Source organism: Aplysia californica, unplaced genomic scaffold (assembly GCF_000002075.1).
Source record: "Aplysia californica isolate F4 #8 unplaced genomic scaffold, AplCal3.0 scaffold00160, whole genome shotgun sequence".
Lineage (NCBI taxonomy): Eukaryota > Metazoa > Mollusca > Gastropoda > Aplysiida > Aplysiidae > Aplysia > Aplysia californica.
This window is the reverse complement of record NW_004797430.1, coordinates 388,415-410,517: the sequence shown is the minus strand read 5'-3', so window position 1 is coordinate 410,517 and position 22,103 is coordinate 388,415. Positions and strand designations below refer to the sequence as shown.

Sequence of the window (22,103 nt, the reverse complement as noted above, 5' to 3'; positions counted from 1 at the left end):
ATTTATATATATATAGCCTGCAGCTCAAATTGCAGTTACTGAAAGAGGCAAATGAGTAAATACTTGCAAAAAGCAAAATTTCCTATAAAAGCATAGCATTCCCAACTCTACACTCAATTATCATGGCTATGTGTTTAGCAATCTCTCTAAATTAAAGAAAATCCGGCTGATTTTGGTGTTAGACTCCGATGTGTATATTTTTCTAACCTTTGCAATAAACTGTATTGAGCTTTCTGAGAGTGGGAGTCTGAATTAGTGGGGTCCCATGTCAGTGGAATGAAGTGATGTATTTGTCAGGAAGTACGGATCATATTATAGTGACCACTTCGACTTTGACTTTGAATGGTAGAGTAACAAACTTCTGGAAGCCCTCATCAAGTCTTTTTTTAAAGTGAGAAAATCAATATAGTGTGACGAAATTGTGACAAAGTGGTATTATCATAGTGGGAAGGATGAGTCAAAAGTGGATGCCTCCACATGGGGGGAGTTCCAGGTTAAGTTTTCAACACATTAAGATAAATTTGTGTTCCTTTCCTTATCCTGTTTTAAGTAAATTTCCTTAATTCTATAAACAATAATGATAATTTTACTTGAAGTTGAAGCATCAGTTTCACTCCTCCAAGGCCTGTGCTGCTGCCCTTTGCCCTCCATCCATTGTCTCCTATTTTTGTGCAATTTGCACTCACTTAGGTACACCCTAAACTGCTCACATTGATAAAAGTCTTCTTTTTGCAAAGGGTAGCCTACATTGTGGATAAAGCCTTTACAAACTTAATTGTATTTCTTTTCTCATGTACTGGTACTCGTATTATCTATTCACAGCCAGACCATGTTTATCCTGACCCGTCAAAGTTCACAGACGAAGAGCTTGGAATACCTCCTGATGATGAAGAGTAACCAGTGGCAGCGTTTAGGCTAACTGTACATTTATTACATGAAAAATTACTTGTTCGAATGTGTGCGCATGTGGACGCTTTCTTTTGACATTGTAGGGACAGGTTGTGTGTGGAAGATCTCCAAGAGGTATGATGCTAGATTTACCAGACCTATAATGTTCTTGATTCTTTTACCAGTAGTGTTACGGAATATTCACTTTTCAGTGTAGCTGTTATTGGAGTCTTGCCTTTGGATCCTGGGAAAGTTACCTTAGTGAATTCTCAGGACTGACATTTTCTGGTACTCAGACCAGTGATATTGATAGGTACTGGTACATAGGTAAGCCCTACTGTGCTTCACACTGAAGTTAAAGAACAGATAACGACAGGATTAAAAGGTTACCATATATTTGTAGCATTGTTGTCTTGTGTGTTTGCTTAGCAAGTAAGCAAGTTGCTCTCTTATGACAGTCTTTCTTACTTGCTGTGGTGTTTTATATTGTCACATGGAAGGCTGAAAAGTTGGTGATATGTGAAAGTATGCCATGATTAATTACTGATGGAATACATATGCTGATAAACTTACAAGTGTTCTTTTTTATTTCATAATATTTTAATAATATGTCTTTTGTCTTGTATTTTATCATTTGTATACAATTTTGAATTAGCCTTTTTTTTTAAACTTGACTTCACATAAAATGTTTTTAAATTCTTTGAAATATATAGATGTTCTTTTATGCCCCCATCAACACAATTTAGATCATTTTGGAGGCATGTTTCCGACCCGCCTGTCAAGGCCAACCTGGCCTGAGAGGGATACAACATCCCAGCAGAAAGACAGAGATGTTTGATAAAAATTCTCCCCAATTGGGAATCGAACTGTGGTCTCCTGCATGTGAAAGCGAAACACCAAACAGCTACACAATAGATGCTGATCTCGCGTGAAAGAGAGGACAACAAAATTGTCATGATAGTAATAGTATGATACCGATTGTCAGTTTCTTTTTTCAAAATGTTCAAATGTTATTCGCCCCAGTCGATACAAGTTAGAAAGTGCCCCGATGGGCTTCTTTGCTGCTGTCTATCGACGTCAAGTCACTGTCAAGCCAGGCTGACTGGGACACAACATCCCAGCAGACAGACAGAGATACTCGATATAATTACTTCTCCGTACAGAAATTGAACTGAACTCACTTTTTCTGCATTCTACTGAGAAGTCCGTTTTTCACCGTAACTGTTATACACTAGATCTGCCACAGACCTGGTCCGTGGTATGAATTTTAAACTGCATGGGCTTTTTGATGAGTTCTGCCTGTCTGATGACTGCGTCTTGTGTAATGCTTAGGTCTTTGCCTTTGCACACAGAAGAGGGCTGGTGGTTGGAGGGTGCCACTGGTAGGTCCTACTTCTTTTCTTTCCTTTAGTAGTTTCTGTTTGTCCGTCTTGCTTCTTCCCTGCACTATATATGATCGTTATTGTGTTTATGTGCTTCTCTTTACTTTTTTTTTTTTAAAGCAAAAAAAAAAGAAGTAGAATTAATTCTCCTATATGAACAGAAGTTATTTTATCATTCACATTCACCTCTGCGTGTAAGGGTGCAGCAACCCACTCAGCAGAGGTTGTCCCTGACAAGTAAGGCTGAAGTTGCCCTCTCCCTAAATGACAGTAAAGGAATAGAATATAACATTTACAAGATACCCCTGACATGGACCTGCAAGAAGCATGTTTATGTCCTTTTTTTTTTTACCTCAGTTTCTGCTAAAATTCTGAGACCTTAAGTGTTTCCTAATCTTCTATTAGTTGTTAAAAGATTACCCTGTTATCAAAGCAGCTTACTCACATTCACACTGGCCTCTGTCTTAGCTTTTATACACTATGCTTATATGGGGGATACATCATATCTCCCTAATGAAGAAAGCAATTGTTCTAGTTATTGCTTTTGTCCATCTCTCTTAGATTGATTTTTTTCAAGGTCATCCATGGGTGGTTGGCGGGTGCTTTGGACCTTTTCCTTTGTCCGTATCTCTCTTTCTTTTTTTCTTTGTATGTTTCTCTTGTAACACATCTAATCTTCAGTACTTGTATGACGTAATTGTGTCGCAAGTGCCGTAAAACTGACTAAAACAAGGTCACCCCATTCCCTGACCAGCAGCTTTAAAAGTTCATTGCTGGTGGTCCGGGTTAGAAGGCACAAGTGACAAATCCTGCTCCTTTTCTTTCTCTATCCGTCATACCTTTCTTCTTCACCAGCAATAATGGCTGTAACTGTCAATGTGCTTCTTTTTACCCTAACAACCTGAACATAACAATGCTTACAGATAGTATAGTTGAGATAGCCTATTTGATGTATTCAACTCATCCTCACAAGTTCTGACAAAAATTACTCAAAAAGTACATTTTGGCAAGAAGTTAAGATCATACATCATGTGTACAAAATTCTTCGTTTTTATTCACAAAATTAAGTAGGCCTAGATCTACATGTAGTAATAGCCTACAAACAGGCCCAACGATGACATTTCCAAACATGCACAGACTGAGCAGGTATCCCACAAAAGTGTCATGTGGACAGAACAGGGATGAGAATTTTAGTAGGTAACAGCTTTGATGTGATCATGACAAAACAACAGTGGAACACATATTCAACTAATACTCTGATTCAACTACAATGTAAAAGAGTTGGATTCCCTGTTTTATCTATTCACAAAATCAATAAAAATAACTGGGTGCAACAAACATAAATGAGCAAGCTCGGATTCAACTAAGTCACTTACAGGATTAACAGCCCCCGCTCATTTTTCCCCAACAGTAAACCTTATCTATTCCTGGAAACCATCCATGGGCATCTACATGGTACCTGCATCGTAAATCATTATTTGCTTAGCCTACTGTTTATTTATATCCTCTAAATCTCTAATGCGACCTATCAACGGCCTTCTTTTTACTAAAATACTCATTGTTAGCATGCACATGTCCTAGCTTGTGTCGGGGTCAGACGAGCGGCCAGCACACATATATAACAGCGTGCGTGTGTCTTGGGGGAGGGGACAGCACAAGTCGAGCGGTCCGGGCATGGAATAGTAAAGACACAATACACACATCGTGACATCACAGGTTTTGTTTTCCCGACAACTGATCAACGTTCCGATGATAAGAGCTACCTTCTTTCTTGGTGACATTTTTTCTCCTCATCTGTATCTTCTTTTTTTTCTTGTTGTATCTTAGTTTCATGGAGGTTGACCAAACATAATTTGAGATGCATATAATATTAATAATAATAACTTATTATAACACCTTGTTCTTCAGAATCTATTAGCATGCTCTATACTGTGCTTTACAAGTATTCATAATCAATATTTATAGATCTTGGGTAGATCAGTAGATCTAGGGGGCTCTCGTGGTCTAGATGTTAAGGTTTTGGCCTCTCATTCAAAGGTCCCGGGTTCAAATCCGGGTAGCGACCGAAAAATGTTCTTCTCTAAAATTGTCTCCTTTCCCGACCTGCAATGTTCTGTTTTCTTTCGTCTCCACTTTCTGCCCCCACCCCCTCACCTCCTTTGCCCCCTCCTCTGGGCTCCAGACTATTTCTGCAGCCTTTCTACTGCTGCTCCTTGGCTCCTTCTTACTGCTATCTTTCAGCCACACCTCTGATCTTCTGGTACGAAAGATCTACACCTAGCCTTCTCGGACAAGGACGAAAAATCTCAGAGGGCACGGGAGCAAGTCGCGCATGTTAAAGATCCCTTGAACTTGAAGTTGGTGGTTTAAAATCGATGAGAGTAGGCTTCGGCTGCCACCCAGGCAAAATTCAAAATTTCTTACCAACTGAAAATGTTTGGTGTGTCCTGCGCCCTCATTTGACTTTATGCAGTTGCGAGCGTTGTAAAACACTTACAACAAAAAAAAGTAGATCTAGCGCACCCAATGCCTATTTTTCATTTAATCATTTATTCCCGTAACAAGTCTCGCCACCCCACCTACAGGAAGACAATGGAACAATGTGCTTGACCATCTTCACACTAAGGCACTGACATCAATACCAAAGTGCATTCATCAACATAGGAGAAATGAAAGAAGAGAACAACAACCATGTCATATACAACACAATGTGGCATATGTCACGTTTTGTGATTGTAGGCCTACAAAACAATCAGTATAAGTAGTCAGTAAAACCAACACAAACTACAAACTGACTAGATGGAGAAACCAAATGTATAAAAACGTATATTTTACCAAACAGGAATGAGTTTCCGCCACATCACACAATCTCATTTTTTCTTCTCCCATAGATTTGTCATCCGTTGGGTCGCCTCTGACAGAAGATGACAATAAATTTCCTCCTTTCCTCTCGGCTTTCTGCTTTCTTCAGTGTGTCCCGCAGCTTCATTGAGGGATCAGCAAAACTCTGTATATAACTTACATACTATAACAGCCAGTCAAATATACACTGTCAGCTGAAGCTGTTCCAAAACGTTCTTGTCATGCCACTAATTTACTTAAAATTAAAACGCTCTGTCACTACTTGAAATCATAACACAGCTTTATTCCTGGTACCGTATCGTATGTAAAACATATTCTAAACATAGTATTGAATTTTTTCCCCATTGTTTGAAGCAGTTCCATTGCACTGTTGAAAGACATGAAGTGTCACTGTGTGTGGTAAAGGAAAACCTAATTAAATCTAAAATGAAGGACATTCTCATCTCCTCAAAGCTTCTTCATTGAGTCCTAACGCATCCAAGTTTAGATACGGGAACTGGGCCTCTCTCTCAAGCCAGCCTGCAACTGTGAGCAAGGAGGACTCGCTGAAGTGTGGCCCAATCAGCTGTAGGCTTAGAGGCAGACCTTGGGAGGACAGGCTTAGTGGGATGCTGATGGCCGGCACACCTGTGGAGGTACCATAACTTATGATAAACCAAATGAACATAATAATGATAAAAATAAAAATAATAGACAGCATTTGTTTGTATGGTACAAATTCCCTCTCAACAGCAAGCTCTATGCACTTTACAAAATTATTAGGTACCAGAAACTAAATTTTCAAACTAGCTGTATGCCAAATTTATCTGTTCCGTTTGAAAGGCCTATATCCACTGAGCATTTTGGTACCATTCTTTAACCTCTCCGTCAATTTTTAAGAAAATTGTAGTTGTTTAAAATTTGATCAAATTTGTTGAAGTCAGTCACAGGCTGCAACCCCATGTTTGACAGACAATAAAAGAGTACCAAGCGCACTAAACATCTCCACATTAACAGAGTACAATCACTAGAACAAATTTATGGAGCCTAATTTTTTTCAAGACTGTGAGATCATTACAAATCAGTATTGTATCGCCTCAAACACGATGATCTGTCGTTATTTCGACAAAAACACCGAGTGCTGACCCGGCGGCGCAGCACCGGGCCCCGCGGCGAGCGAGTCGGCTCTATACTGTAGTGTACCCCGCGTGCGGGGGGTCACATGCTTTCCGGGTCTCGCGGAAGGATTGATGAAAAACAATTACAAGTCAATAACTTTATTCTAATAGAAAATGAACTGATCTTTTAATTGATACCTGTTATAACTCACTTGCGACTGGGCCCTTTCACCAGTCACAAGCATTGAAGACTGGCATTTTTGGGGGGTATTTCAATAAATCACCACAACTCTCAGAATTACCCTATTGTAATCATTTTTTGACACAGTAAAGTAACATTCAAGCTTAATTTAATACAAAAAACTAAAATTGTCTAAGTCTAATACTTTTAATTTTTATGATTTTTTAAAAATTGGCATGAATTTGATTTTCCAAAAAATTTCCAGAGACGTGACAAGTAGAATGAAATTCACTGCAACAACAAAAATAAAAGTTCAAAGTGTTCTGGTTTGATTTGTATACATGTGCGAGTGTTTGGTGAAAATATAAAAGCTGGTCTGTGCATTGATTCAGACCCATACACTGAATTACATGAGACAGATGTACGGCACGACGTTGTGATTTCGTTGCGCGAAAAACAACACTGGTACTAGTGCTAGATCTAGCCCTAGAACTACGACTCGGGCCGTGTTCGGGTACATATCCAGGATCCTAACTATTAAACTTATCATATTCTGAGACACTAGAACTAGTAAAACGCACAGAAGTATAGAAAACGGCGAAATTATGTGATTCATGTTCATGCGACTTCTTCGACCGTTACTACGACGCGACTGAGGGATTGCTATGAGCTGTATCGAAAAAAACAAAGCGCGAGTTCCGGTCTGTTCAACCCCAGTTGGGGTCACTGTCCCTCACCTTCAATAACTTAAAAACTACCGGCCCCAGAGATACGAAACGAAGTCTAAGTAGCTCAGGCTTGGCCAAACAAGGGTACGAGGCGGGTCTCGTGATCCGTGCGTGATTTGTAGAGCGGAAAAAAAATTCCAAAGTTGGTCACGCAGGGCTTGTGAGACCCGTCGCGAGCGTCGCGGCAGGGGTCACGCAACTGTTGTGTGACCCGTCTGAAGTGAGTTAAGTCGATATTATACATATTTTGTGTAAAAAAGGATCTTTAAACATTTTGACGGTATTTTTAAAAGCTTTCTATAAAGACGCCAAAGGCTAAACTTATATCACGGGAAAGCCCGTTTAAAGCTCTACAGTTCTCCGCCAATGAAAAGACGGTATTTAATCATCCCTCGTTCCGCGAAGCATTTGAATGCACGCGTGTCAATTTTTCAACCGGCCGACCACGCATTCCGACCGCGAGGGGCTTCACTCTCGTCGGTGATTCTCCAGCTCCTAATTATCGGACATATAAATAACTTACACCATTGTAACGAGGAAAAGCTGAACTTTTACAAGGTGTACGGCACTTGGTGTTTTATAGCGAAAGAGCAAAGAAACAGCGATCGGAATTACCCCGATTTTACCGATACCACGCGGTCGGAAGGCCGCGAGTGCCCGCGAGGCCGTGTTTACGCTACCTAATATTATTATCCTAGCCAACCTGATAACATTCTGAAACAATCTCAACTTCCTGGGAAGCATACAGTGCAAACGGCCATTTACAGGCGCTAAACACTATCATACTGACAAGATCTTTCGCTGTCATGGACGGGTACATATTCACACCTGGGTAAAGTGAGGAAAATCTGTGTAAAGTAAATTGCCTTTCCCAAGACAGAAAGACCGGTCTGAGGCTCTAACTCCCAACCTCACGATTATGAGTCCGGTAGCCTGACATAGATAGGAATCCCAGAGTCGGCGAGTAATCATAATAAAAGTGGGTCATCATGGTGGAATCAAGGGCTTGTCAAATTTAAGGGAACAGAAAAATCCGTAATGTTCCAACTTCTGGGCGATTTTTATCCTGTCGTGCCCAAAAGAGAAGTAGAACCTACTAGCCAATGTTCTGTAAACGGTCGTAAACACTTCAAAAGGATTCAGTAAACTTAAGAAACATGATCTTAAAGTGTTACTATAAAAAAAAGGGTTGTTTCTGGTGTCTCAACGCTCACTTTCACATCAGCCTACCTGCCATGTTTGCTGGAGTGGAAAGGACATCTTGTTCTTCACACCGCGTGTGGTTATCCTGATTGGCAAACCATCTGTACCGCGGGGCATCTGTGAGGGAGATGGGAGTTAAGAGGACATCCACACCAGAGCGGAAAACATTCTTGAAGTCGTTGCTGATGAGTCTTCTCACTCGCTGAGCCTTCAAGAAGAATTTCTCATAGTTCCTGGAGAATAACCAACAGAAAACAAAATCAAAATACTCAGCTTCAACTTAAAGTTCAAGTGATAGAGGGTTGTAATAAAACAAATAAACTTTTTTTTCTAAAAAAAGCCCAAGTCGTCTACTCTTCTCTCTCAATAACATCCTGTAGCTATTATATTAGTTGAATTTTTCACAATTTTCACCACACAACATCATTTTAAAAGTAGAGCACTTGACCTCTGATCAGTACATCATGCTCAGAGGAAACATTCCAGGATGGACAATGACAATAGAAACCAACAGAATTCCTTTTGGATAGAGACCATCAACTTCTGCATGATAGATCAAGTTTGCATTCTAATGAACCCACAGGAGCCTACATTACAGCTTTTAGACCATGTCCGTAACATATCATGTAAAGCTTCCATAACTCATGCAATGCTTCAAGAATACATCCAGAGCACATATATACTAAGTTTCTAGAACAAATCCATTTCTGTATTCCACAGATTATTACCTTTTAAGGAGAAAGAAATTTCCAGCAAGAATCCGGCTCCTCACAACATCATTAAAGCCTTGGTGTCTACTAGCTGCATAGAGCTCCTCAGTAGATTCTTCACTACCTTCCCTCAGACCTGAAAAAAGTTTACAATTTCTGAGGTAAACATACATAGCAAATACTGTGCATGAGTCTTTCTTGAAAGCCTGTCTCTTCTCTCGTGCAAGAGCCTACCATTCCATTCAATCTCCATGCCCAAAAGGAGGCCAAAAGATGAAAACTTATCCACTCTAGATTATGACATGAAAATATCAAAAAAATCATTTATAATATCAAAAGTCCCAAACTTGTTCCCTAAAAGATAAAGTTGGATGCCATTACCGCACTTCCAGTCGATGTATTTCAGTTGAGACCAGGAAGGAAACTGTCCCCGAGAATCAATATAAGTGGTATAGAAATTTAGTTCAGTCTGAAACGAATAATAACTCAAATATGTCAGGGATTGACAAATGTATTGAATGCATCCATAGAATAACATTCTGGTAAACAGATAAAACAAAAATTATAGAGAATATATTGAAGAAAATAAAGGGAAGAAATTGTGACACAGAGGTGGGAAAATAAATCAGTGCAACCGATTCTCTGTAGTAGATTTACCACACACAGCTTTTTGAGTGATGCTGTGTGTCCCTCTTTCAACCTGTCCAAACATTTGGTGTTGTGTGTGAAATCAAGATCAAGCCTCTTTGGATTTTGTCTGCTTATGGCACCAGAGATAGGAAGAGACAAAACACATGTTTGCTAGAACCACTGATACAAAGCCAGCTCGATGTTCTCAAATTTGGCAAAGTACACTCATTTTTCTGTCAGGTTGGCATCCAATGCAGGTGTGTTCAATTTGATGAAATTTTTATCTCGATTTTTACAATTTATGTGGAAAGCATTGAATTGGGGATACCAAATCCTTTACAAATTTCTGATTTAAAGCTGGACTTCTTGTAAACGTCTGCTAAAATCTGGCGCCTTAATTGTTTCTGTTGTCAAACAGTCAAAGTATTTCTTTTCTGCCATCTTGAAAAGTAGCAAGTATTGATAAAAGGACAGAAAGATGGGTAGTATATGTGCCTTGTTTGGTGTCAAAGATAGAGAAAGGAAGAAAGTGTAGGTCATGATCCTTCTTATAGACAAAAATAAAATTGCTCTTACATCAGATCACAATCATGACGATGTAACCAGTGTTTGATAGTCAGTCAAAGTGCATCATCCACTCCTCTTGTGTAATCTGTGTAATCACTTCCCGATCCATGCCTTCACATTCAAACAACAAGACATGCACACACACACACACACACATAAAACACACACACACGTACACATGAAACAAGCACAAACATAATTCACACACAATACAGCCCAATGCAGCGCCACACTGTCCGTCTTCAATTACATCCACAAACCCAGCACCAACCCTCACATAGCGAGATTCAAAGAAGTCTACTGTCTTTTGCACAATAGCATACAGGTAATGTGTGGTGATATGTCTCACAATCATCAGAGTGTGTATATAACACGCTGTGCAGGGGCAAATCTAGTGTGCTCCCATAACTTGATACTTCCCAATAATGATGGGTGTATTGTTTTCCATCGTGCACGCAGGGCAATTTGAATTTGAGACAATGAGTAAGGAGCAATTTGAGCAGGTTTTTCAAGACAAGCTGTCTGACAAATCTATACAGGTTTTTGTTAAGAAAACAGTGTTGCCAATACAGCAAAAATATAGTGGTTCTGTCCGGGAACGCCATAGAGTACAAGCTATCTGTGAATTCAAATTTTGCACGTCTACATCTGTGCATGGCTGAATTTAAATAAAAAATACTGTTATATGACACCAGACCAAAGGATGAGAGCCCACGCACAGCTGAATCGATAATGTAACATATGGACTGAAACCAAAAGACGGAGGAGGATTACCAAATTCAATGCCATCATAGCGGGCCATGTTGGAAGCAACTTCACAGCAACAGAGCACGTGGTAGCATGTGATGCAGAGCTGTGTGTGGGGCATGGAGACTTGAGTGACACGAGCTCCCGCCTTCTCAAGGTTATCCGCCGTATCTTGCCACAGCCTCAGAACCTCCCCCGACAGGCCTGGGCCATGGTACTCCTGGGAGAGAGGGAAAAAGCCATAATAGACTCATCGTGAGAATAAAATACTTGTTCCGGTATTTATTACAGCTAGAAAGTGTGTGTGGTGATGTTGTGGCTTAAAGAGTGCTTCCTTAATTAAACAAGCATTACACAAGTTAGGCTACATTTCAAATTGACATCAGATGGACCTTTTTACTTGCATTCTACAGTACCCCTTGTGTCTCTGTTAACTAACTGCCATTCTGCTCACATAAAGTAGGGTGCTTGCTTATTACAGTGGAATCCACTTATAAGTCCTGAAATAACGAGAAGTCTGTTATGAAGACACCATTCTAAAACCCCGTTTTTTTCCCTTCTTTATCTTTATAAAAAAAATACTGTTATACCGCAATCAGACAAACAAGCAGGTCGGTTATAGCAGAATATAGCTGCTGCTGTGCACAGCGCATAGGCCATTTATTCATATATGTAAAACTTCTCCAGTTGAGAAATTTGTTGGCTTTCTTGCGAAGCAAAGAATGGGAGAGCCCACGTGTGCCAACAATGAAGGCCGGATCGAATGAGCGGGGAGAGTGTGGCATGCACAGACAAGCAGAACGCATCGCTTGATAGGCCAGCCTAGTCTAGATTATCAAAGCCTGCCATGCCTCTCACTTCTCCGAAGCGGGGATGCAGAGGTCACAATGCTGAGGACGGAGCGAATGTGTGACGTGGGCGGAGTGTGGCAGATCTATGTTCCCGTTGTGCGCAAGCAGACATAACGTACCACAGGGTGTGGTAGGGTGCGGGACAACACAGTGCGAGTTGGCCTAGAGAACTTTCTTCCTGATTGCCAACGCCGAGCTGTTAACATTGCTAGCGCTAGAGAAAGAAACAAGATTCGACTTTTGATCAAGTAAGACTTAAAGGTCATGTTAAACCAAATCATCATCAGGGGAGATTACAAACCCCCCCCCGAAAACCAGACTCATAGATTAGGCCTACTTTACTATTTCTCTTCAATTTATTACTGGATCCCTTATAACGAGAATCTTGCTATAACGGACATTTGGCGCCGGTCCCCTCCCTCTCGTTATAACAGGATTCCACTGTAGTTATATCACAAACATAGATCCATGATGATAGCAACTATCAAAACAAGAAGTATTTTGAGGGCTTTTTTCACAAACCTTCGGTATTCCTATATGTAATTTTGACAGATCAATATCCTCTTGAATTTCAAAAGGTTTATAAGATTCCACTACTGTTGTTGAGTCCATTACATCATGGCCAGCCACAGCATCTGGAAAAGAACAACAGGATCATGAAAGCAGAAAATTCAATTTTTCAGTTTGATAATAAGATTTACACACATCTGCACAAGAGAACAACATGGCACACTATAACTAGCATTGCGCTGTACTGGAACATGCTGCAGTATGAGGGGGAACATGCCAAGAAGACACTCAGCAAATCTGTTCACCAGTCAAATTCTGTGGTGTAAGAATGCCATGAGGCTACCAAACTATTTTGAATGAAAAAAAACCAAAATTGGAAATTTATGGCTTTAAAACCGCGTTCAAATTTGACAATTTAATAAAGAAAACAGGACTTCTCATCCATCTCCTGCTGGACCCAGCCAAATATGCAGAGTCTAGAAAACTCCAGAAACAATGCAAGTGCAAGAACGCTTCAGTAAGAATTCAAGAATGTTTCACTGGTGTGCATTCTGCGACTAGTAATTTAAAATGCTGCGCAACGTCCGTCCAGCAGCCAATTGGTAAGTCATCTCTAAAAATTGCTTTAGAATAAAACCCAAAACATTCTACGATTATTCAATAATTGAGTTCACTCAATTTCAAAGACAGATATATGAACATTCTAAAAACATAGTCAGACACGGCAAGTGACATAAAACGTACTAAGCACAATAGAGCAATCTTCTACTGTCTTCGTGATTATGCCTGGCGCATCCATAGAATTCACCAAGGGAATGAGTCCATGCCGAGACAAGAGACCATATGTGGGTTTGAGCCCAACCACTCCACAAAAACTAGCTGGAAGTCTTGTTGAGCCACCGGTATCAGAACCAAATGAGCTACAGAAAATCAAGAAAAAAGAGAAAAATATCAATGTTTTCTTAGCTCGATAAAATTGTCAAAAATAGATCACCTTCTAAAAATTGCTACCTTAAATTTAACAACATTGCACATGAATGAAGTAATGAAGGAAAATGTAGATGTTCAGCCGAAAGAATTCAATTATTTATTGTTATTCAAACTTAATAAGATAACAGTGTCTCATCCATTGGAGATAGCTACAATTAATTCCTGTGAGTAAATCAATTAACCCTATCCATACGCCTTGGGTCATTTTGTACCCCAGGGGTTGTATTCTTCACATTTTACAAATATACTTCTAGTGCGAAGATCTCTTTGAAACTTTCAAAATTTCTCAATAAAAATCATTTTGACAGACTGCTATGCAAAGCGTACCGATTCGATTAACGAGTAAATTTCCTCTTTGGAAAGTGGGTGCACAGAGTTCCCCACATCGTATGGATACGATAGTAAAACAAGACGTACGGATAGGGTTAAATCTACAGATCACTTCAGTGCACCAAGAGGAAACTGATCAAAAAGTTATACACTCCCAACGAAACAAATGCTTTAAAGTTAAAGGAAAAAATACTACATATCTATCTTTTTTAATATGTGTAAGTTTGTTTTATATACAAACACCTGGCAATGATGATGGGGGGGAAATTTTGAGGCATAGGAGAGACTGGAAAACAAACCAAAAAAAATATGTAGAGAAATGTGAGAGAATCCCCCTTTAACCAGAATAGTGTTGGAACAGACACTCTAAAGGAGGGGTTTACATTATAAATATGCAATTTTTCTCAAAGATGATTCACTTGCAAAAAGTATAACTCGTGAAAGTTGTAAATAATTAAAAACAGAAACACAATTGTTCTGAGAAAGGGTGAAACCAGTGACGTACTACTACTATATATAAGAGTAGTAGCACGTCACTGGGTGAAACTCATGAAAGAAAGGACAATCTTTTATTGCTTGTTACCTCCCCTAAATGTAGAACTCGTGAAAAGTACCCTAGAAGATTTAAGCATAATTGTGTTGCTGTCTGTGGTTTTCATGGTATGGCATGCCCCTTTCAACGTTCTAAAGTCATTAAAAAAGGCAGGACCTCCAAATTCAACTTTCACCTCCTCTAAAACTGAGCCAAGCAGGTGGAGAGTCTTAAGACCTCCCCAAACTAATTAAGTTCAAGAACACTTCATTGGGGGTTAGAATAATAGTTCTCTTTTTCTAGATATACATATAATTTATGTATCTGCCGGTCACATTTCAGCTGCTGACCACATGCAATAAGTAATTGACAAAGCAAATTGACATTCTAAATTTCATGTTCATGCCTTTTAATAAAACAAAAGAAAACAATAAACAAAAAAAAAAAAAAAACCCCAAAACTTGAGCTCATTCACATAAAAGCCACCGTCTTAAAGGTTTACTAAAAGTCAAATTTTTAAAAAGATACATCTGTCTTTTTTCTAACAAAAACTATTACCGTACAAATGAAACAACCAGCGTCTGCAGTGTAGTGGTTACGCACTTAGTGTTACATGCAGGAGACCCAAGTCTGATTCTCGAATGAGGAAAAAATTCTTATAGAGTATCTCAGTCTTTCGGCTGGGATGTATCCCTCTCAGCCTGGGCCTGACAGTCATGGTAGGTTGCCTGTCTCCTAAAAGAGCTAAATTGTGTCAATGGGGGTGTAAAACCATTTTTAAAAAAAAGAAAAAACAATTTAACAATTGAACCCCACACGGAAAACTTACGCTAAACACGAGCCACTGGCTACAGCAGCCGCAGAGCCTCCAGAGCTTCCACCACTAATGAACCAGTCTCCAGGCTCCACTGAAAGAGTGTCTTCAGATACATTGTTAGCCCCTTGCACATGTCTGTCAGCGGCTGGGAGGACGGCAAAGTTCCATGGATTCATCACCGGGCCGTGGCAGCCGTCCAAACTACCAGAACTGCTCCGTGATGAGAGAGAAAGTGAGGCACCCATTACAACAGCATGTCTTTGATGAAGAGAAGAACATCAAAGGCCTTTGTGTTTGCTATGAGATAGGTGAGATTGAATACTAAACAGTCAGCAGTCTAATCTTGTCCTAAAATAGACTTTAACTGCCGATGGTGTGTTGGGCATGCCTCAATATAGCTGTCCACACCAAAATTTTTTAAAGAGTTTGATCCCTTTGTGTTCGATCTAGCTAAAACTTACTGACTTCTTCGAGTAATGTGATTGAAATAAATCAGCATAATAAAATAACAAATTTCAAAGGTAATTTCTGTTCTCTGCAAAAAGATTGCAATACAAATAAAGGTACACTTTCAAATACTGTAACCAACAGAATAAAGCCCTATGCATCCCAATGCAATGAAGAATTTCTTAAAACCATACATTGATCTACTGCAAATACACGTACACACTAACCTTAAAGAATTTATCATATGCTAACTGCGAAATGCCATTTCCAAAAAACCTATTCAATTTAGCTTAAGACAGGTACTGACATGTACACGTGTTTTACATCAAAGCATATATATATATGTGTTTGGCATCGTGGTGAAATCAGGCCAATGTCAAAAAAAGTAAATTGTGGAAAACCAAGACTTTTCTGTCCGATGGTCAAATTTTATTGAATTTTGATTTTTTTTTTGCCTCAACATCTTTTGTGCCTTTTTTCAAAAACATGTCTGTGTGGATTTTATTGGAAAATGTTAACAAAAGCACAAAAAAAGGTAAATTTACAGTTTTCGAGGACACTACAGCTTTGGTAGTCACCAAACTTTGGCGGCCATTTTCTCGCTAATCTTACCTCTGACACCAGGCAACCTCTGCCTCCTTCAATCACAAATTATATCTGAATTTCTAGTCAAGACAGATGGGCATTTTTCGTCAGGCAAATAAGCAGGCAAAGAAATATTCTTTCATATGATACCCATAACTCCATATGCCCCAAAATTGATGAGCGCCTGATACCACCGTATCGTGACACATAATGTTAACTAACATAACTTTTTCCTTACAAAGCAACAACATTACCCCATGGCGAACTCATCCATATTTGTCTTGCCTATGACAATGGCTCCATTTTCCTGAGTTCGCGTGACCATAGTCGCATCATAAGGAGGTGTATAATTCAAAAGCATCTTTGACCCACAAGTTGTGGGCATATCACTCGTGCAAAAAGCATCCTTGAAAGAGACTGGGATACCCTCAAGACATTTTGCAGCTTCTGCATATAGAGAAGATTTTTATAAATTAGATCTCATTTGGGAAATGTCAGTTGAGGCCAAACCAAAAATAAAACCTTTAAAACATAATATGCTTTCTAAGGTAGGTGTAACATGCATCTAATACTATTATCAATGCTGTACATCAAACTCATTACAAAGAGAAGAGGTTATATTATAGATCACAAATCTCACCTCCCTCACCATCGCTTAAACTTGAATACACTTTAAAAAAAGGAAACTTCAATTTTTACAAAAAGAGTACAAAATGTCTTAATCGTCACCGGTACAAACCAGAATGAAGAAAGAAGATCAAACACTTTTAATTTATCACTTACAGAGATTGATAAACTTGAAAGTAGGCTTCTCTACTGTCAAAGCATTTTACATGAGTAATAATGAATAGGGTTCCCTAATGAATATTGTACGACTTATTATTTGATGTCAGTCTCATATTTTTTTTAATCAGTCTGTTGAAATTAATTATCAACCTTTTCAAGTCTAAATCCTAGAGACCTTGACACAGTCCATGATAGAATTTGAACTTGTAAAACTCTATAGATGAATTTTACGACCATGATCAATTTCCCATTTCCTGATCAAACTACTATTCAGATATATCTATGTTTTAAATACCTTGAGCATATGCCTGAGATGAAGCTTGTAGGTTTTTAGAGAGCTGCTCAGGGTCTGTTTCGTTGACATACATGTTCAGCACTCGTGTCTTCTTTAGAATATCTTGACATTTTTTGCACAGTTCCTCCACTGACAATAAACCCTTTCGCATTTGATGTATAGCCTGGAAGGGTGAAAGAGAAATAGTAAGAAGATTGATTGATTGTGGGGTGGAATAGGGGATGAGTGTTCATTTGCATAGTTATTAAATGTGTGTATATGCGAGAGAGCAAGGGAACAGGATGTAGGGGTTGGGGGGGATTGTAGAGACAAGGAAAGAGAGAGAGAGAGAGAGAGAGAGAGAGAGAGAGAGAGAGAGAGAGAGCAAGAGAGTGGGTAGGGGTCCTGTGGACATTTTGATGTTCATATATATAGAGTGCTTGATAACATCCAAGTATACAGCTTGCACAACACAAATCAGTTTGTAGTTCAAGGAGCACTGTTCTAAAATGACAAAACAAAAACATTCTTATTCGTTGGTTTTGTTAAGTCTTTTACAGCATTCACAACTGAACAAGGTCATATATGAGCTGCTGATTATTAAACATTTTTAGTTTGGTAGGAATCAGTTTTGAATTTTACCGAGCCTACTCTAATCGATTTCGGACCACCAAGGGATCTTTAAGTTTAACGTGCGCAACTTGCACAAGGGACCACCCAGATTTTTCGCCCTTATCCGAGAAGGCTAGGTGTTAGATCATAAAAGATGGGGGTGTGGCTGAAAGACAGCAGTAAAATGGGAAGGAGCCAAAAAGGAGTAACAGTAGAAAGGCTTCAGAAAGAGTCAGGAGCCCAGAGGAGAGAGCAAAGGGGAGGAGGGGGGGGGGAGCAGAAAGTGGAGACGATAGCAGATGACAGAACATGGTTAGAGTGCAGAAAAGGAGGAGAAAGGAGAAAATTTCAGAGATTAAAATTTTCAATTGCTGTCTGACTTCGAATCCTGAACCTATTGCACCATTGAAAGAGCTTTTATAGACCGCGAGAGCCCCCCCAGTCTCTTATCATTTATTTTCCATTTTCTTTTGATTTTAAGTCTGACTTTTAACCTCAACAGGGGGGGCTCTCATGGTCAGAATTTTGTACAATGTTTGCCTTCTCATTTAAAAGGTGAAATTGAGTTCGAAATCTGACAGCAACAGAAAAATGTTTTCCTCCCTTAAAATTTCTCTCTTCACATCCTTTCCTGTTCTCAAGACATGTTCTGTCATCTGCTTTCATCTCCACTTTTGTCTACTCTAAGAAGGAAAAATGTTCACATGTTCAGATATATATGTAAAAATCGGTTGCACTGTGTGCATGTCGAAAGAAGCACTGGAGGACTTTTCTGTAACAGGCAACCACTATGAAGACAGAGTAGGGCTAGGGGTAGGAGACACGCGACTAAACATAGAATGACGCATCTTCCTCATAGGCTGCTAATTTTAGTAATGTGATGTCATCACTTCCTGGGATACCCACAGACTATTTTTATAAGGCTGAGAAGTTACCAAAGATTCTCTACTACACTACACGATCTTTGGAGATACCGCATGGAACGACATGTTGGGTCAGTGGCTTGACCTATTATCCATATCGATGCGTTTCGCACAATAAAATTTCACATTTGCAGCTACCTGCAGCGCGTCAGCCATGCTCTGGTGATAGAAGAAGGTGCACTAAAATTGCCGTAAATACGTCTGGAGATCCCCCCCTCCCCTCCCGGGCCTGATAAATAATGTGCAAAAGAGATAAGCAGCAGCATCATTGGAGCACTGCATCATATCACATAACCGGTACGTCTCCAGGAAAAACATCGCCCTGCGGTTGGCTATGTTTAGATCATGTAAGTCACGTGATCGGAGGGGTATCCCGGTCTGACGTCACACAAGATGGCCGCCTTACCTAAAAATAGTTTGCGTCATTCTAGGTTTAGTCAAATGTGGGTAGTAGTAGCCCTAGGGACGATTTTGTAGTTTCGTTCGTTGAAGTCCAAAGCTGAACGCCAGAGATCCTGAATTGCCAGATAATCGTGGAAGAGAAATCAAAGTTCAAGAAAAGAATGGCCCTTTTTCGGCAGTTCCCACCCCCAATTATTATTCGCCGGTTTGGGCCCCAAGAGTCAAGAGTAAGGGCAGGGAGGTTTCAGGGGGGCAGGGGTGTGAATTTTACCATTTGATGTTAAAATTGCAGTTAGGTCGCATCCCTGTTCTTTGTGTTGCCTATTTGGTAGGGCTGTACCCCGGTAGCAAACCCACTCATGCTCGCAAGCCCCTAGTTCAAGTCACAAGCCTCAAATCACTAGGTCAAATCATCAAATCAAATCACCAGCATGATAAGTTGAGTCTAGTGCAAACTGTAACCTCCTTGGTCTAGTCTAAACTTCAAGTCCACAGCAACTAGCAATCCGCAAAGCCACTCGTGTCAGGCCCCCTCATCATCCCCACCCTGCTTGTAATCCGCGAAGCCACTTACGTCAGAAAAAGAGAGAGGGGGAGAGTGAGAGATCTCGCCCACAGAGTCACTGCGCGGCATGGCGCTGTAATTTACTTGATTAGTTGAAGGCCTGCGCAAGCCTCAAGTCCCGTCCGCAGCCACAAGCCCCACAATTCACACAGTACTGCTTTGCGCTAGGCCTAGAGATTTGTCCCAGGACAAGCTCTAAATCTGACCTGCTGACTTGTACTGTCTCGATACACCGAGCGAGCGGCACGCCGCAGTACCGCTCAATGGCGACAAGACCGCTCGATGTGTTCAAACAGCAGTACTGCTCGCTGTGTGAACTTTGAACCGTGGAGGAAGGGAGAGGCTGGGCTTGTTTTGGTGCAAGGCATAGAGAGCTGAAGTTATTTTTAACTTCCCGCCGTTGATCAGCTAAGCGAATGGGTAAGTGAGAGGGAGCGTGGTATTGTAGTAATAGAGACCTAGGTTTCTGGTAGTAATAAGAATAAGTTGACTTAGATTACCCTAAAATGGAAAACTCCAGGGGTCGTTGTGATTGGCTTTTGTATCGTATGTATGTAACCTATTTTGTAGATGTGTTACACTCACAGTGACATAATACAGAACATTTAGGAGACGGGCTAGGCCTACTTCAACCCAATGTCAGGGCCCCAGCAGAAAGACGAAGGTTCTCAGTAAAAATGTCTCCCCATACGGGAATCGAACTGAGGTCTTTTACAAATTGCGTGCGACGATGAAGCGCTTGGCTCGTGCACATTAAAAATAAACAGGCCTTAACATCGTAAGAATAGCCGATCCAATATTGATTTTTAAGTGCATTGAATAGAGCTGTTTGTTTTTTACAACTGAACTATGAAAAAAAACCCCGATCTTGCACTTTTGGTGCAAGCCTCTCAACGCAAATAACCAGAGAATCTTCTGTAATATGTACTGAGCCCACAGCCACGAGAGTTCGCGACGTCACGACACAGTACAGCAGGACTGTCCGCGAGTCACAACTCACCGGAAGTTCCCTCCCGTAGCAAGCGGGAGGCAAATCAAATCACAAGCCTGCTCGCAAGCCTGTAGCGCAAGCCGTCCGCTGCTTTGCAAGCCTTCGATTAACCGAGCAGAATCCAGCCCTACTATTTAGTAATTTAGTCATCAAGACTTCCGGATTTCTCTCTGGATGTAAACAAAAGGGTGGTTGACTTTAATGAACGGAACTATGGTCCAGGGACTATAGGAGTAGGGGTAGGGGTAGGGCCAGGGGTAGATCAAAAGGTAGGGTTAGGGTTAGGATTTGGGTTAAGGCTTGGATTTGGGGCGATTGTTAAGATTCCCGCGTTTAATTCCGATGTGCGTTTTTCATACCCTCAGGCATATTTCGCTTTGGTCCCTAACCTTAACCCTTACCCTAACCCTGGCCCTAACCCTAACCCTAACCCTAACGTAGGGTTAGGGACCAAAGCGAAATATGCCTGAGGGTATGAAAAACGCACATCGGAATTAAACGCGGGAATCTTACCAATCGCCGGATTTGGGTTATGGTTAGATCTACGTCTCTACTTTATTATTGTGTTTATTGGGGTGATCGCTCATTACAGAAGTTCTTCCAGAAGCACCTAGACCTAGATCTAGATCTAGATCTAGCAGTCAACTAGATCTAGATCTAGATCTCTAGACTGTCCTGAGACCCAGCAAGGGAATGCAAAGAAGAGGGTGCTTTTTCGGTAGTTCCCACCCCCCCTTATTTGAGCCTGACACCTACATCTAGATCTAGATCTAGATCTAGATCTAGATCTAGATCTATACACGTTTGATTCGCAGTGAGCTAAGATATCAAATCAAACCTAACAACTGCAAAACATTAAATTATGGTAAAATTCAGGGGGGCATGCCCCCCTGAAACCCCCCTCCCTATATTTATTAGGTCAGGGGGAAATAAAGAAAAGCCAGTGAAGTTTCCACTTCGTCAAGTTCGTGACCGCGGACGATCGAGCAGGCTGCCTTCCACAACAACCAGTCATCAGTCATCGCTCGGAAAAAATTGACTTTATTGACAGACCAAACTAAACTTGGAATTTATACAGTCCCTAAAATGATAATGATTAAGACCAAATCATGGATCTACCTGCTTTATAGTGAGAGAGCCCATCGTGCATACATACGACAGTATACACACAGTTAACCAAGGTTTTAATTGCACTTCACTCCACACTCCACACTGCACCCGTAGACCTATCGCGGCATGGCTATCGGTCGTGCGGTCAAACAAAACATTGCTTCTTTTTAGTGCATTATCCCCCTTCGATCAGAAACACAATAGTCTACTTTCGTTTTATTCGGTTTTTTAATTTACATTGTAGTCTTATTTTATAATGTATTTTGGGGGAGAACGTACAAGTGTAACTTCGCTCAAGCTTACACACGTATAATGATCACCCTCTTTACCATGCACACATTCATACATACGTCCTCTCAATGGATTCGCTTGAATGACGAGTA

General features: G+C 40.4%; 2 protein-coding genes across 3 annotated transcripts in view; one reads left to right on the top strand and one right to left on the bottom strand.

The window, feature by feature from the left end:
* Window positions 1–1,460, top strand: part of LOC101855945 (NADH dehydrogenase [ubiquinone] 1 beta subcomplex subunit 2, mitochondrial) — an 8,979-nt gene extending 7,519 nt beyond the window's left edge. The window contains exon 3 of the mRNA XM_005097654.3: window positions 823–1,460. Coding sequence (XP_005097711.1) covers window positions 823–897 — 75 coding nt within the window. The 3' untranslated portion in view covers window positions 898–1,460. The remainder of the gene's footprint in view (window positions 1–822) is intronic.
* Window positions 1,461–4,818: 3,358 nt separating this feature from the next.
* Window positions 4,819–21,882, bottom strand: LOC101855560 (glutamyl-tRNA(Gln) amidotransferase subunit A, mitochondrial). Of its 2 annotated transcripts, XM_005097652.3 has the most exons (11): window positions 21,730–21,882; window positions 19,059–19,167; window positions 17,139–17,301; window positions 16,312–16,504; window positions 15,038–15,235; window positions 13,101–13,276; window positions 12,369–12,481; window positions 11,023–11,215; window positions 9,070–9,187; window positions 8,369–8,574; window positions 4,819–5,759 (listed from the first exon to the last, which is right to left on the bottom strand). In XM_005097652.3, the coding sequence occupies exons 3-11, from the start codon at window positions 17,287–17,289 to the stop codon at window positions 5,572–5,574; spliced, it is 1,536 nt and encodes a 511-aa protein (XP_005097709.1). In that variant the 5' UTR covers window positions 17,290–17,301; window positions 19,059–19,167; window positions 21,730–21,882; the 3' UTR covers window positions 4,819–5,571. The 2 variants fall into 2 exon arrangements, with proteins under 2 accessions (XP_005097709.1, XP_005097708.1); XM_005097651.3 differs by lacking the exon at window positions 19,059–19,167 and having other exon boundaries at window positions 21,730–21,881.
* Between the last annotated feature and the right edge of the window lie 221 nt (window positions 21,883–22,103).

Coding starts and splice junctions, on each gene's coding strand:
- LOC101855560 (XM_005097651.3), bottom strand. CDS start 21,753: ATGGGCTCTCTCACTATAAAGCAG. Junction 17,302..21,729: donor GCTCTCTCACTATAAAGCAG/GTAGATCCATGA, acceptor TCACCCTTCCAG/GCTATACATCAAATGCGAAA. Junction 5,760..8,368: donor CACTCCAGCAAACATGGCAG/GTAGGCTGATGT, acceptor GTACCTCCACAG/GTGTGCCGGCCATCAGCATC.